Here is a 15,560-nt window from a genome sequence, read left to right as displayed (position 1 = left end):
GGGAGGGGGGATGGGCTAAATGGGTAAGCGGCACTAAGGAATCTACTCCTGAAATCACTGTTGCACTATATGCTAATTTGGATGTAAATTTAAAAATAAATAAGTAAAATTAAAATAAAAGCAAAAAATAAAAAATAAATAAATAATTAAAAAAATTTTTTTAAGAGAATAGTATGTTCACTAGGGTGCCTTGGCGACTCAGTCTGTTGAGCATCCAACTCTTGATTTTGGCTCAGCTCATGAGCAGAGGGTCATGGGATCGAGCTCCACATCAGGCTCCACATTGAGCGTGGAGCCTGCTTAAGATTCTCTGTCTGCCCCTCCCCCTTCTTGTGTGCTCTCTCTCTCTAAAATAAAAAGAATAGTATGTTTATTTAAGTTGGGGTTCATAATACTTTTTTACACTGAAGATGGATCTATTTTCTCAAGTTATTTGATATTTCCCCCTAGAGCTAAACGCCAGAGAAAAGCCTTTAGAACACAAGGCATTTTTGGAGATACTGGTTGCCGAAACAGTAAATAAGTAAAACTCAATCAAGTAAATCAAGGCCTGTCTCATTTCATGTCACTGAACTTTTCTTTTTAAAGTTTATTTATTTATTTTGACAGAGGCAGAGACAGCACGAGTGGGGTAGGGGCAGAGAGAGAGAGAGAGAGAGAGAGAATGAATCCCAAACAGGCTCCGCACTGCCAGGACAGAGCCCAATGCAGGGCTTGAACCCAAGAACTGTGAGATCATGACCTGAGCTGAAATCAAGAGTTGGGCCACCCAGGCGCCTCCTCCTATCACTGAATTTGCAAATTCTCTTTTTGAGAGAGACAGAGTGTGTGCACACACATGGCAGAGGAGCAGAGGGAGAAGGAGAATCTCAAGCAGGCTGCATGCCCAGTGCAGAGCCCAACATAGGGCTGATTTCACAACTGACTGTGAGATCATGACCTGGGTCAAAATCAAGAGCTGGATCCCAACCAACTGAGCCATCCAGGTGCCCCTGTAAATTCTCTTAATAAGTCTGTACATGCACAACTCAAAAGGTCATTTAAATTTATAATAGAAACCCATTTTAAAAATATAAAATAAAAAAAAAATTGAAAAAAGGGGCACTTGGGTGGCTCAGTCAGTTAAATGTCCGACTTTGGCTCAGGTCATGATCTCACAGTTCATGAGTTCAAGCCCTGCATCAAGCTCTCTGCTGTCAGTGCAGAGCCTGCTTCGGATCCTCTGCCTCCCTCTCTCTCTGCCGCTCCCCCCATTCATGCGTATGCGCTCTCCCTCTCTCTCAAAAATAAATAAAACATTTCTAAAATAAACTATATTAAAAAGTATAAAATAAACTATAACTAAAAGAAATCCATTGCTACATAACTAAAGTTATGTAATTATAGATTTATTTATAAAATAACAAAAGATTTAGGAATAGATCTGTTTATTATACTGTGAAAATGGTCTTGGTACATGTGAGAAATATTATATACTTTAAGGACAGCATTCAGAACTGTTAAGACAAAAGACAAACTATAATTTTAAACTCAATCTTGATTTAAGGGAAGGCTATTAAATTATTGGCTGGAATGCATTCAGCATGAACTCAGATTCTATATAACATAAAGCATGAAAGAGTACAAAAGATGTTGGGAGTCCAGTAAGCCCATACCTAAATATTAACTGTAAAACTGCAAGGACTTTTTTTTTTTTTAATCTTATACACTAGTTTTCTTCTGAGACAAGTTGATTTTATCTCCAAGACTTAAGGCCATTCCCTGTAAAGAAGAATGAAAATGTTTATAATTATTAAAACTACATAAAATCAGTAGGTTATTCTATCTTAACCAAGTCCCCATTCAATAAGACATCAATAATGAGGGGCGCCTGGGTGGCTCAGTCCATTAAGCATCCAACTTTAGCCCAGGTCATGATCTTGCAGTTCATGAATTCGAGCCCCACATCGGGCTCTGTGCTGACAGCTTAGAGCCTGGAGCCTGCTTTGGATCTTCTGTCTCTCTCTCTCTGCCCCTCCCCGGCTCGTACTCTCTCTCAAAAATAAATAAAACATTAAAAAGTAATAATAATGAAAGCAAGGATATACAAAACAGACTCAACTCAACTTTACTTTGTTAAGTACTTTTAGTGCTAGATTTACAAACAGTCAATAGATTTGTAGCCTGGATTTCAAAAATTATAGAGAACCCATTTCACAAACACCCTACGGGAACCAATCTGTTTTAGGCAAATAATCCAGAATGACAGGCCCAAAAAGTGGGCCATTTTAATGAAGCAGAAGTTTTATTTCTATTCAGAGAATACTATTATTACATACATACATCTAATACATAAAACACTACTATGATAGAGAATACTACATATAGAAATAATGAAGAAATGCATTCTTCCTTTTTATTCAGTTTAGAGATGATCTCAAAAAAAACCCCAATTGTTACCTGACTCTTTGCACGAATTCTTATGTGGCCTGTAACAGGGGCCTCTGGTCCCTGTTGAATTGGCTTTTCAATGCTGACATTTGCAAGTGCATCTTCTCCAAATATGGAACGAGCATAGAGGTTGGCTGCCATAAAGCCACAGTAACCAGAAAGAGCCTGAAAGAAATTTGCGATAAATTCAATACTTCACTAGACAACTACACATAAGCAGGACCCATCAGCATAGGTAAATTATCATTTTTCAACACAGAACTTACCATGTGGTGATGGTTACATGACTACATAAATGTGTCAAAACTCAGAGAACTATATATGTAAAAAGTGTGAAGGTTACTGGGGTGCCTGGGTGGCTCAGTCAGTTGAGCGTCCAACTTCGGCCCAGGTCATGATCTCACAGTTCATATGTTCAAGCCCCACATCAGGCTCTCTACTGGCAGCACAGAGCCTGGAGCCTGCTTCGGATTCTGTGTCTCTGTCTGTCTCTGCCCCTCCCTTGCTCTCTCTCAAAAAATAAATAAACATTAAAAAAAAATTTTTTTTTTAAAAGTGTGAAGGTTACCGTGTCTGTATTATGCCTTAGGAAAAATGACTTCAATCAAAGACACAACACTTATTCCAGTTTGTATTTTTACATTCCCTGTTTACTTACAGTTTCCTGATTACACCAGACCTTAAGTTCCAAGAAGGAAGAGACCATTTTTGTTTTGTTCATTACTATATATCCAGCAGCTCACAGAGTACTGGGCATATAGTATTTGTTTGTGTATCTGCTAGACTATTTATTAAATAAACTAATATATGAATTAAAACCTATTTGGCAGAATTTTACTGGTAAAATTAGTATTATAACATTAGCAGAAATTCTACAAAGAAAAAAATTTCCATAGAGCCTCAGTTTAATTTTTCTTTCTAGTCTTTTTTCATACATATACAACTTAGTAGAAAACTCTGTATTCGAACAGATATATTCTGACCCACAATCAGAGCCAAGAGAAAAGAGGGCATGGACATTTTTAAATCCAGTATCACAACCTATTCTGGAAGGAGCCTTTAGCTGAAAGGGAGAAGACTGACAAGGAAAACTAACTTGACTCTCAACTGGGTCACTGCACTGGGGGAACAAGCAGGTTGATGCATTCTGGTAGAAAGGGATAAGCGGACTGACGCATTCTGTGGGATAACTTATCTCTTAGCTAGTCCAGAATGACACTGCTTTTCTCACTCTCTGTTTTCAACAGAAACAAAAACACACTAAAGGAAATACAACAAAGCCAGGAATCTGCCATACTACTCTCTTATCAGATTTAAGAAGTTCTCAGTTAAATCTTACCTTCTCTGGAGTGAGGCATTTCATGTTGGTTGACTTTAATATATGCTGTAAATAGTCATTTAAGTCAACTATATTTGTGTTAACTGTCACCTGCACAGAGGGAGGAAAAAAGTCAAGGAGATCAGAATCCTAACCATGAGAAAGTTGTGAATTTCTTATCTTCAGGTTGAGAAAACACTCAGATGTCATGTAGAACCTCCTCAGTATTTATTGGGGAGGATGGGCAACAAAAAAAGTAAATGACATCTCTACAAAATCCAATAAACTGTAAGCTGGCATCAGAACTTTCATACATAGATAACTTCATAAAAGATCAACATGCTGCATATAAAATATTTCTAATAAAAATTAAGGCCACTTTGTAAAACCTCTTTTGGACACTGGATTCAATGGTAAATTATTATTTATACATGCAATTATTATTTATACATGTCTTTAATCACCAATTTACAACAGCAACTTACTGACCTACTTGCATAATTTCTGGTGAAGACTAATTTGCAAGAATAGATTATCGAGAGACAGCTTCTCATATCTGACACTTTTTAGGGGGACTAATTTTATCAGACCATCCCTCAACACTAGCCAAATAGGAAGATAAGGAGTTCGAGGAAATCTCCCAAGGACTAACTTTGTTTTCCCATTCGAATTCAGCCCACATCTGACGGAACTCAGCATCAGTGCAAGTTGCAGGCTGGATATAGTCCATGATGTCGATGTGAATATCACTGAGGACTACACAATTTCTGTCACTTGCTGCTCCGGAGACATCATAAACTGCAATATACACACACAAAAAGGTCCTGAATCACCAGAGGCAATCTAAAGGTAAATCTGAATGTTTTACAAATATTAACTAATACTCCCATAAATCCTATGTTGTAATATTATGATTTTCCATGTTATGGATGAGAAAACAAAAACAAAGAGAAGTCATGTAAGTTGCTCAAGGTCACAGAGTTGATTAAGTGGAAGGGCCAGGACTCAAACTCAATTGGTAAATACACAGCAGTTGCAGTGTGTTAGGCACCCCAGGTGGATATGTAAGTAGGTAGTATTCATGGAGGCAACTACCCTAAGTAGGTGCTTAACTAATAGTTTTGAATGAATACTGAGGAGCCATGGTGCTTAACGATACAATTATTTGCTTCTACGACTGCTTTTTCCACAGCAGAGTCGAAATCTGATTGGAGTCTCTTCTCTTGACATTTCTCCACCGTCTTGATGTTTCTATCACACTTTCAGAGAAAACTGAGGTTACCAAGAATAAGTTCCTTCAATTTCCAGCCCCCTTTCTACAAACAAGTTTCTCTCTCTCTGAATCCATTCTCACCTCCTTACCCCACGTATCAGGGCATCTGTGATCCCTGCTTTGGTCCAGGGCTTCATTCCACCAATCATTACCTCCCTCACTCATGTGTTTACCTTTGTATTCTCTATGGACTTTCTTCCCTTTGTCTGTAAACATACTCACAGATCTCCCTCCCCCTCTGACTTCTCTTTAGTCTACTACCCTCTCTCATTCTTAACAAAACCAAGGTTCCAACTCAGAAGAGTCTATGCTCATTGTCTAGGTCTCCATCTCCTAGTCTTCAACCCACCACCACTGTGCAAGACATACCAAAAGTGTTACTTCACTTCACTGATCGCCAAAACCAAAGGACCCTGCTTTTAGACTTCATGCTTCTTGACCTTTTGAAGTTTCAGATTCTTTATGAAGAGTTTTCCTTAACTTCTTCTTGACCACATTTCAGATACCTTTGTAGGATTCTCCTCGGCTGACCCAGCTTTCAGTATTCCTGTTCTCTTAGATTTGGTTTTCAAATCCCTCTTCATGCCCTCTCTGGGTGGATTTTTCCATTTCTATGGCTTTCAAACAAATATTTATCTCTAGTTGAGACCTCCTGTTCAGACTCCTATCAAACTGTGCTTTGACATCTTTAGAAACTTTATTACTCAACTTGCTTAATATTTATTTTTTCTCTCAAATTTGTCCTTCCCTCCTGTTTTCCTTGTTTTGGTGACTGCCATAAATATCAACACAAGAAAGGCAATAAAAAAATCTGAGGGTTATTCTAGCCCCTTCCTCCTCAATCAGTCCGTGTCCTGGGCATTCTATCTTCTTAATACTGATAATATTCAGCCCTTCCCTCCATCCCAACCTCTGCTGCACTGGTTCAGAGTCTGTCATCTCTCACCTGTGCTACTAAAATAGTCTGCTAGTTAACCTTCCTGCCTCCTCCAACCAGTCTTCTATTGTGCTGTTTAATCACATAACTCACTTTTAAGTTCTTAGTGGCTCCCCTTTACATTAGGACAAACTGAAATCCTTAGCATGACAAAATATAGCTCCTACTAACCTTCCTAACCTCTGTACCCTCCAGGCCACTTTGAACTCCAAGTATGTCAAACTACTTGCATGTATTCCAGCTGAATCCTTGCCTATCTGTGGAACACTTAGTAATCTTTCAAAACGCCACTTGAGCATTTAGTTGTTCCACAATGACTTACCTAACCTTCCCTTCCCACTCCCCCCACCACTTTGAGAAAACTGACCAAATGTCTGCACAGACTCCCAGTTTCCCCAGCACAAGCTTCCTCGTAGCACTTACCATTCTGTATTACACGTATTCTCTGTTTTCTCTGTATTCTCTATTCTACTTGTCTGTTCTCCCTTACCACAAACTACGTGAGGAGAGATCTGTTGTCCTCACCATGGTGGCCCCATCCCTGACACAGGACTTACTTTAAAAAATGCTACTGACTAAACACCTCTGTGTAAGTTAGTCCCTAGGTGGTCTGGGAACCAATGCCTATACAACGTTTTAGACTCAGTTCAAAAGTTATCCTTTGATAACATATCCTCTTCCTCTGTAAAGCCTTCAGTACAGTCAGCATTTTTCCTGTATGATCTCAAAGCGTATAGTATATAAACTAGTACCAATCACATTGTGCTGTACTTATATATTTACTTATCTATCTCCTCCTTTTGCTTGGCAGTTTCTTGAAGACAATGACCCTCTATGGTTCATTTCTGTACATCCATGAACAGAGTACAGTGCTTACAACAGCAGGTGCCCCATAAATGACGAATGGGTGAATGAATGAATGAATGAATGAATGGAATAGATTCAGGTGCTGTCCTCAAGAAATGGCATACAGCTACTCTTTACAGAAATTCTTTAATAAAAATATTCAAACATCACAGGCTATAAAACAATTCCTTACCTATGTTACCAAAAATTATTCCATTTTCTGTTGACGCTACTTTGACATTAGCTTTAATATTTGCAAAATCATGAGGAGCAAGAGTCAAAGGAGATGGCTTTTCCACAAGTTTCAGATCCCCTGAGAAAACATTGAGATATGGTTAAAAAATTATTAAATCACATATATATTTCTCAAATCATAAATCACACATCTCCCAAAAAATAAAATCTTAAAATGTATGCAACTTAATTGCTTCTAGCAAAATAAGGAACAAGAGAAATGTTAGGATTCAAATATTTTGAGGAAAAAAACCATTTAACATCTTATTCACATCAATATGCATTTTTAAAAACAGCCTTCTCAGAATAATTCTATATTTAATTCGTGTGTGTGTATGTGTGTGTGTGTGTGTGTGCCTATTTGGGGCATACCATTTTATCTCAATGACTGAATACAAACTTCTCAAAAATCTTAAGTTTTAAATTATAATATACTCCATTATAAACAAAGATAAATAATCCACAGAAAGACTTGTAAATGCTTAGAAAGAGTTTTTTTGTTTTTTTTTTTTTTTTAATACAGGCATCAAGCTATATTGAGGAAGACAGGGCAGAAGTATCTTTTCCCTTGATATCTTAAAGTCCTTTAACTCTTGCTTCAGTCACACAAAATTTCTAAAAGGCACTGTACTCACTATTCCTGTACACAATTTGTATTTTCCAACTTCAAAGCCAGCTGTAGAAGTGGTCAGAGAAAGTAGGATTCATGTGTCTTTATTAAGAAGAAAAAGACATCTCAAGCTGCTGACTGTAACAATAATATATTACTTTGGTAGGTATTAGTTACAGACTCAGAAAATCCCTAGTTCTGTTCTAAGGCAATTAAAAATTTAACTAAGTGAACCATGTGGTAAATCCATAACTTTAATAGCTCTTAATATCTAGAAAAACTGATATTTGTTAGATTACTGAACAAACCCATCTGGATGTACCAAGAGCATAAACCTAAGAAAGGCAGTGTCACAGAAGTTCAAAATATTGGGAGCTGAAGGAGACTAAACATTAAATGTAAAACTAATAAGCCTTGATACAAAATGTCACAAAGACTCAAGAGAATTCTTACACTAAAACTTGTACATTTCCCTTATTAATTTGTCATAAAGACTTGCTACGTAATAATATCTTTCCTTTATGGTAAATGTCCTTACCCAGAGTAGCTAACTCTAACGTGCAGTTCTGCAAAGTATCACTGGTTTGGTTCACAACAAGTACATCCAGGACGATATCATACTGGTTGACATGGACATAAGCTTCTGCATATACAGGATCTGAGAAACCTGTCAACTGGGTGACCTATCAAACAAAAATAAAGAGATAATCAAGTTACCAAGACCATTTAACCAAATATATCCCTAGCCAAATGACCAGCTCTGTTAGGTAATTAACAGGTGTACTTAGACAAATCATTTTGAAGTAGATATAATAAAACTATTTTATAATGTAGATGTGGGTAACTGAAACGGAGACATTAGAAATAACAGGTGCTAGACTTTACAGCTGGGTAGGAGAAAGATGAGCAAATACATTAAACATGATCTCCATTTAGGAACCGAATAGATTTGGATACATTTTCAGTTAAATCCCTCAGCATCTAAACTTACTAGTTGCTCTCCAAAACTTGGGAACTAAATAAAATCCAGATCATGTGGTAGTTCCTGCTACCTAAGCTCAGGAACTAAATAGATTATATAGCAAGAAATACTTGTAATTCCACAAAGATAAATTTTATGCAAACAAGTATAACACCCAAGTATAGCATTGGGTGTATAGCATTAAAAACACCCAAGTATAGCATTTTAAACATAATATTGTCACCAAAAACACATGCACCAAAAGAAAAAAAACAGATAAAACTGGATTATGTCAAAATGAAAAACTTTTGTGCATCAGAGGACATTATTAACAGAGTGAAAAGACAATCTATAGAATGAGAGAAAATATTTGCCAATCATATACTTGGTAAGGGACTTATAATCCAGCAATTTCACCTCTGAGTATAATCCAAAAGAAATGAAAGTAGTGCCTCAAAGAGATATTTGTGCACCCACGTTCAAAAAGCATTATTCACCAACAGTCAAAAGGTGGAAGTAACCCAAGTGTCTATCAACAGATAAATGGATAAACAATTATTCACAATGGAATATTACTCAGCCTTTAAAAAGAATTCTGACACATACTACACCATGAATGAACCTTGAAGAAGTTAAGTGAAATAAGCCAGTCACAAAAGGGCAAATTCTGTATGATTCTGCTAATATAAGGTGCCTGGAACAATCATTCATAGTGATAAAAAGCAGACTGGTGGTTGTCAGAGACTGAGGGGAGGCGGGTATGGGAAGTTATTGTTCAATGGGCACAGAGTCTCAGCTTTGCAAGATGAAAAAAGTTCTGGGGATGGATGGATGCTGGTGACAGTTGCACAATAATGTGAATATACTCAGTGCCACCGAACTGTAAGAGGCTTGGGGTGCCTGGGTGGCTCAATCAGTTAAGTGTCCAACTCTTGATTGCAGCTCAGTCATGATCTCAAGGTGGGTGTGAGCCCTGTGCTGGGCTCTGTGCCGACAGGGAGGAGCCTGCTTGGGATTCTCTCTCCCTCGCTCTCTGCCTCTCCCCTGTTTGTGCACATACGTTCTCTCTCTCAAAATAAATATTTAAAAAAAAAAAGAATACTTAAGAGGATAAATTTGATTTTATGGAAATTATATCACAATTTAAAAAAATTAATTAAAAACAATTAAAAACTCTAATATTGTTGATGTCAATTCCCAATTATAAGGGAGAGAAAGTGTTTCAATAGTTCCAATTCTGCTACTAACCATATCTAGAACCAATCAATTTGAGATTGTTTACTCTCACCTAATAGATGAAAGGAGTGAACTAGATCATTGATTTGTGAATTTATGTATTAAGAATAGTTGTCCTAATAAAATCCTATATGGTACGCAAAATACTAAGAATATAAAAAAGTGGGGTCACACTGTTTAAAATAACAGGGGACAAAGGGTGCCTGGTGGCTCAGTTGGTTAAGCATCTGACTTTGGCTCAGGTCATGATCTCACGGTTTGTGAGTTCGAGCCCCACATTGGGCTCTGTGCTATCAGTGCAGAACCTGCTTCAGATCCTCTGTCTCCCTCTCTGTCCCTCCCCAGCTTGTGCTCACTCTCTCTCAAAAATAAACAAGCATTACAAAAATATAATGTAACAGGGGACAGAAGAAACTGAGGGCAGGGTGTCAGAGTAGAGGCCAGAGCCCTGTCCTTTAAAAGTTTTAATCTTTTAGGATCTCCCAGCTTATGTGTTAGTCTATGATTCCACAAACAACTGGAACAAGTTATAAAACCATCTATTGGACTTACAGTACTACTGTATAGTAAAATACTTTATTGGAATCTGAGGTTTTAAGCATTTTATTTTTTTTTAAGTTTGTTTATTTTTGAGAGAGGGTGCACATGCATGCGCGCAAGCAGAGGATGGGCAGAAAGAGGAGACAGAGGAGCTGAAGTGGGCTCTGTTCTGACAGCAGACAGCCCATTGTGGGGCTTGAACACACAAACCGTGAGATCATGACCTGAGCTGAAGTCGGATGCTTAATTGACTGAGCCACCCAGGCGTCCCAGTATCTTGAGTTTAATTCATGTTTCGTGAACCTATTGATCACAGTGACTTGACAAAAACTGATGCTGCGTAACAAGTTATTTTTCTTTTAAAAAACAGCGAGACCATGGGGCGCCTGGGTGGCTAAGTCAGTTGGGCATCCGACTTCGTCTCAGGTCATGATCTCACAGTTCGTGAGTTCGAGCTCCGCGTCGGGCTCTGTGCTGACAGCTTGGAGCCTGGAGCCTGCTTCGGATTCTGTGTCTCTCTCTCTCTGCCCCTGCCCTGCTCACTCTCTGTCTCTGTCTCTCAAAAAGTGAATAAATGTTTAAAAAAAAACCAGTGAGACTAGGGGTACCTACCTGGATGGCTCAGTCGTTTAAGTGTCCGACTCTTGATCATGCTCAGGGCATGATCTCATGGTCTTGAGATCAAGCCCTGCATTGGGCTCTGCACTGGCAGTGCAGAGCCTGCTTAAGATTCTCTCTTCCCTCTTCCCTCTGCATCCTCCCCAACCCCCCAACAAACAAACAAACAAACTCCTGTTTAAAAAAATATGGGAGCAGCCACTTCCTAATTACTACTTTCTTTTTTTTTACATACTAATTTAAAAAAAAATATTTTTTTTACATTTATTTTTGAGAGACAGAGAGACAGAGCACAAGTGGGGGAGGGGCAGAGAGAGAAGGAGACAGAATCTGAAGCAGGCTCCAGGCTCTGAGCTGTCAGCACAGAGCCCGACGCAGGGCTTGAACTCACAAACTGTGAGATCACGACCTGAGCCAAAGTGGACGCTTAACTGACTGAGCCACACAGGTGCCCAATTACTACTTTCTTAAGTGGCTAATTTAAATAACTTACCAATGTATTTGACATTTTGTTACCTTGTTAAGTTTAGATGCGAGGGGATCTGCTGCCTCTTTCCTCTGTGTGTTGCCCATTGCTGCCAGCAAGCTCAGCTGAAACTGATCTTCCTTGCAGTTCATTTCATTCTTAGCAGTTAGTTGCATAAAGGAAATGGGGTCATCAGGCTGTACTGTCACATTTCTCTTTTCAGATTCTTTCTGTGTTGAGGAAACAGTACACACATCTCTCTTTAATACAGAAAGGAAGACAGCTTTCTGTAGGCCTCAGGGACAGCCTTCACATATGAGAACAGAAAAATCAACAAAATAAAAAACCACAAAGTGCTTTTATGACTTAATCATATACACCTTACCTTCTGAGATAATTTCTCTTCTTCTAGTTTAGCAGATAACATGTGAGAGAGGGACTGTCTGCATTCCTTATTGAAAATGTCATTCATTAAAGGTGAACATTCAGACAAGACCTTGAGGCACAGGGAAATTCGATCTACATCATCATCTGTAATTGGCTTCTTAGGAAGAGACGATTTTCCCAAATGAAGGATAGTGGCCATAAGCAACATAGCCTCAGCAACAAAAGACTAGAAAAGAAGAGAAATGGATTATTATTGTCACGGTTCTCCAATTCAATAATGTCACTTTATTATAACTCATATTCCAAGGAATAAACCTAATTTTCGCTTCACTCAAATAAGATTTCAAATGCTTTAGATTTTATCGCCATATATTTGATACACTCTTTTCCTTCCTATCTTTTTAACTGCCACCCTCTAATACCTTCATTAACCTTCAACTGAAATAGCAATGGCTTTTTAACTGTTTTCCCTTACCTAACCCCTTCACATGCCAGTGCTATCTTTTTTTTAAATTTCCAACCACAGAAAAGTTAAAAGAATGATACATTTTACCAGTTGCTGACATTATGCCACATTTGTTTTCTTATTCTACCTGTATGTGTACACTTCCTTTTTTGACTAACCATATGAAAGTAAGGTACTCCACCCCATAAGTACTTCAGCATACACGTCTTAAGAATCAAGGCAGTTTCCTATACAACCACAATATCGTTATCTCACCTGAGAAATAGAGCAATCTAAAAATATATATACTATACACTTATATTCAAATAAATTTTCCTAATGTCACAAAATGTTTTTATTGTTTTTTTGATCCAGGATCAGCTTCATCAATCTTACTTGGTTGTTATTCTCTTTAGTCCTTTCTAATCTAGACCAGTACCCCCTGGCTTTCTGTACTGTTTTCCAGAAATGAAAATCCATTTAAGAGACACTTCTGGGATAAAATAGACAGTGACTGACTAGATGAAAATACTGGAGAGAGAGGTCTTTCCTTCACTGGGCCTTGACTGATCCTAGCAAACAAACGACTGGCTTCATAAACCCTTACATCTCTTCCACAAGGTACCATTATCGTATTACTTTGTCAATTTTACAATAACGTTATATTACTATGTCTGTTTCCCCATTACCATAAGCTCTTTAATAGTTTTAAATATTTATTTTGAGAGAGTGTGCATGCACACACACACAACTGAGAGACGGACAGAGAGAGAGGGGGAGAGAAAATCCCAAGCAGGCTCTCCGCAGTCAGCATGGAGCCCGACACAGGGCTTGATCTCACCACCATGAGATCATGACCTGAGCTGAAATCAAGAGTCAGATGCTTAACCAATTGGGCTACCCAGGCGTCCCCATAAGCCCTTTAATGACAACAACTTCAGCATTTCCTTTTAGGTCCTTCACTGTTCAGTGCATATAGTAGACACTCAATATTTGCTAGGTAAATGCAGGATAAATAAACTTACATTTTGCTTTTTCTTCTCCTGAACCAAAGCTACATAGCGCAAGGCAATCTTGGTCAGAGTTGTGGCAAGGGAGGCAGCAACAAAGAAATCTCCATCCAGAAGGAATCCTCTTAGGGGAGGTCTGCAAAGCAACCACAAAAAGTGAAACCCAACCACCATTTCTTTTTTTTTTTTTAACGTTTTATTTATTTTTGAGACAGAGAGAGACAGAGCATGAACGGGGGAGGGGCAGAGAGAGAGGGAGACACAGAATCGGAAGCAGGCTCCAGGCTCTGAGCCATCAGCCCAGAGCCCGACGCGGGGCTCGAACTCACGGACCGCGAGATCGTGACCTGAGCCGAAGTCGGACGCTTAACCGACTGAGCCACCCAGGCGCCCCCCAACCACCATTTCTTAAGCAGCATACAGTTTTTGCAGAAATGATTCCAATAAGCCTATTTAACAATCTCATTGCCACCCTTCAGTGAAAAGGATTCTCAGTTTCCTCCTTAGCTTTTAGAATGGGAAAAGGAAAATATACATGGTTTTACAGCTTATCCTCAAAAGATGCTAGAGCCACTGAATATGGAAAAAGAAAATGATTACCAGTGTATGTACTGGAGCCAATGAGCTACATTCAAATTCCAGCTTATCTATTTATTGTGTCCCTATGGGTAAGTTACAAACTTTTCTAACAGAAGAGGAATTTGAGGTTATCTTCTGTAAAACGGGGATAATCATATACTGCATTTCAACAAGTTGTTGTTAATAGACAAACTACTTAGCACAGTGCCTAGCATATAGTAAACAACTGTTAAAATTTTAGGCATCATTTTTATCTTCGTTATAAATTGGGAGTGCAAAATAAGGCAGAAACATCAAATTGTTATTCCATCAATTAGAAGTGGAAAATCTTCGGGGCGCCTGGGTGGCTCAGTCGGTTAAGCGTCCGACTTCGGCTCAGGTCACGATCTCGCGGTCCGTGAGTTCGAGCCCCGCGTCAGGCTCTGGGCTGGTGGCTCAGAGCCTGGAGCCTGTTTCCGATTCTGTGTCTCCCTCTTTCTGACCCTCCCCCGTTCATGCTCTGTTTCTGTCTGTCTCAAAAATAAATAAACGTTAAAAAAAAAAAATTAAAAAAAAAAAAAAAAAAAGAAGTGGAAAATCTTCAAAATATGTTTCCCAAGTACTAATACAGACAATGAAACTCACAAAGTTACCTCTACTTTGCATTTTCTATGTGACTAAATTAATTTTAAACAGAACAGTTATTTCAATGAAAATAGTTTTAAGAAGCAGAGATTCAAGCCATTAACACAATTCCTGGGAGAAAGAAATTAAATGTCCTCCTTTCAAGTATCTTAAATGGCTAAGATTTCCATTTTGGTCAAAAAAAGCAAACTAATCAGAGAAAAACCATTTGTCCTATCACAGGAGTGATAACTTAAACAGTACAATGGTAAGGTACAGGTGCTGCGAATTACCTTTCATCCTCTTTCTTGGTGGGTCGGGAACTACTAAGGGCGCTCTGAGTTGCATAGGTGCCCATCTCAGTTACCAACTTCTGAACTGGCCCCACAGTCATTTCCTCTTCAGGTTTTAATTCACCAGCTTCTTTCTTTATTTCTGACTCTACGATTGGGATCTAAAAATCAATTGGAATATCAATTTAGTAATAATATCAACCGCAAGCAAATGGTATTTAAATATTCAATCATTTCTATGGAGGAGGCAATTCCCCCGAGGGGATTTTTGCAACTCTGCATTCAATTTTCTTTCCTTCCCTGGGCAATGTAGTGAGGAGAACAGGGCTTTGGAGTGAATGCCACTTACTTGTTGAATGGTTCTGGGCAAGTTAATTAAACTACTTTGAGTCTCAGTTTCTCTCTTAAATGGAAATCTTAGCTCTATTCATACAAGTTACTTTATAGGAAAATGCTTAGGACAGTGACTAAGACAGAGTAGATACTCACTAAGCCTTACTCCTCTTCTCTATCCCTTCCCCTGCAATCCTAGCCCTAACAGCACCTATGCTAAAATGAAATAAACCTGACTTATATGTACATAGTAATTTCATCAACTACCTTTTTTAAAAAACCAAATGGCTACTATGTATTTATTCCTCAATACCAATCCAATCATCTAACTTAAGAGCTCTTCAACCATTAACTGTCAATTCCCTGACTTCATAAGTGAAAAACCTAAAGTCCAGTCATGTTAAGAAACTTAGATCCAAGGTCTGAGTTAATTACCAGCAG

General features: G+C 38.4%; 1 protein-coding gene across 1 annotated transcript in view; it reads right to left on the bottom strand.

Moving 5' to 3' along the window:
• Positions 1–1,367: 1,367 nt before the first annotated feature.
• COPB1 (coat protein complex I subunit beta 1) overlaps positions 1,368–15,560 on the bottom strand; it is a 36,406-nt gene continuing 22,213 nt past the window's right edge. Inside the window, exons 13-22 of the mRNA XM_060606077.2 lie at positions 14,787–14,947; positions 13,327–13,447; positions 11,855–12,082; positions 11,520–11,699; positions 8,187–8,331; positions 6,998–7,117; positions 4,401–4,546; positions 3,770–3,859; positions 2,440–2,595; positions 1,368–1,761 (exon numbers count right to left, since the gene is read on the bottom strand). Of these exons, the coding sequence (XP_060462060.1) occupies positions 1,702–1,761; positions 2,440–2,595; positions 3,770–3,859; positions 4,401–4,546; positions 6,998–7,117; positions 8,187–8,331; positions 11,520–11,699; positions 11,855–12,082; positions 13,327–13,447; positions 14,787–14,947 (1,407 nt within the window). The 3' untranslated portion in view covers positions 1,368–1,701. The remainder of the gene's footprint in view (positions 1,762–2,439; positions 2,596–3,769; positions 3,860–4,400; positions 4,547–6,997; positions 7,118–8,186; positions 8,332–11,519; positions 11,700–11,854; positions 12,083–13,326; positions 13,448–14,786; positions 14,948–15,560) is intronic.

The sequence above is a fragment of the Panthera onca genome, chromosome D1, assembly GCF_046562875.1.
Source record: "Panthera onca isolate mPanOnc1 chromosome D1, mPanOnc1 haplotype 2, whole genome shotgun sequence".
Classification (NCBI taxonomy): domain Eukaryota; kingdom Metazoa; phylum Chordata; class Mammalia; order Carnivora; family Felidae; genus Panthera; species Panthera onca.
This window is presented reverse-complemented; position numbering and strand designations above follow the sequence as displayed.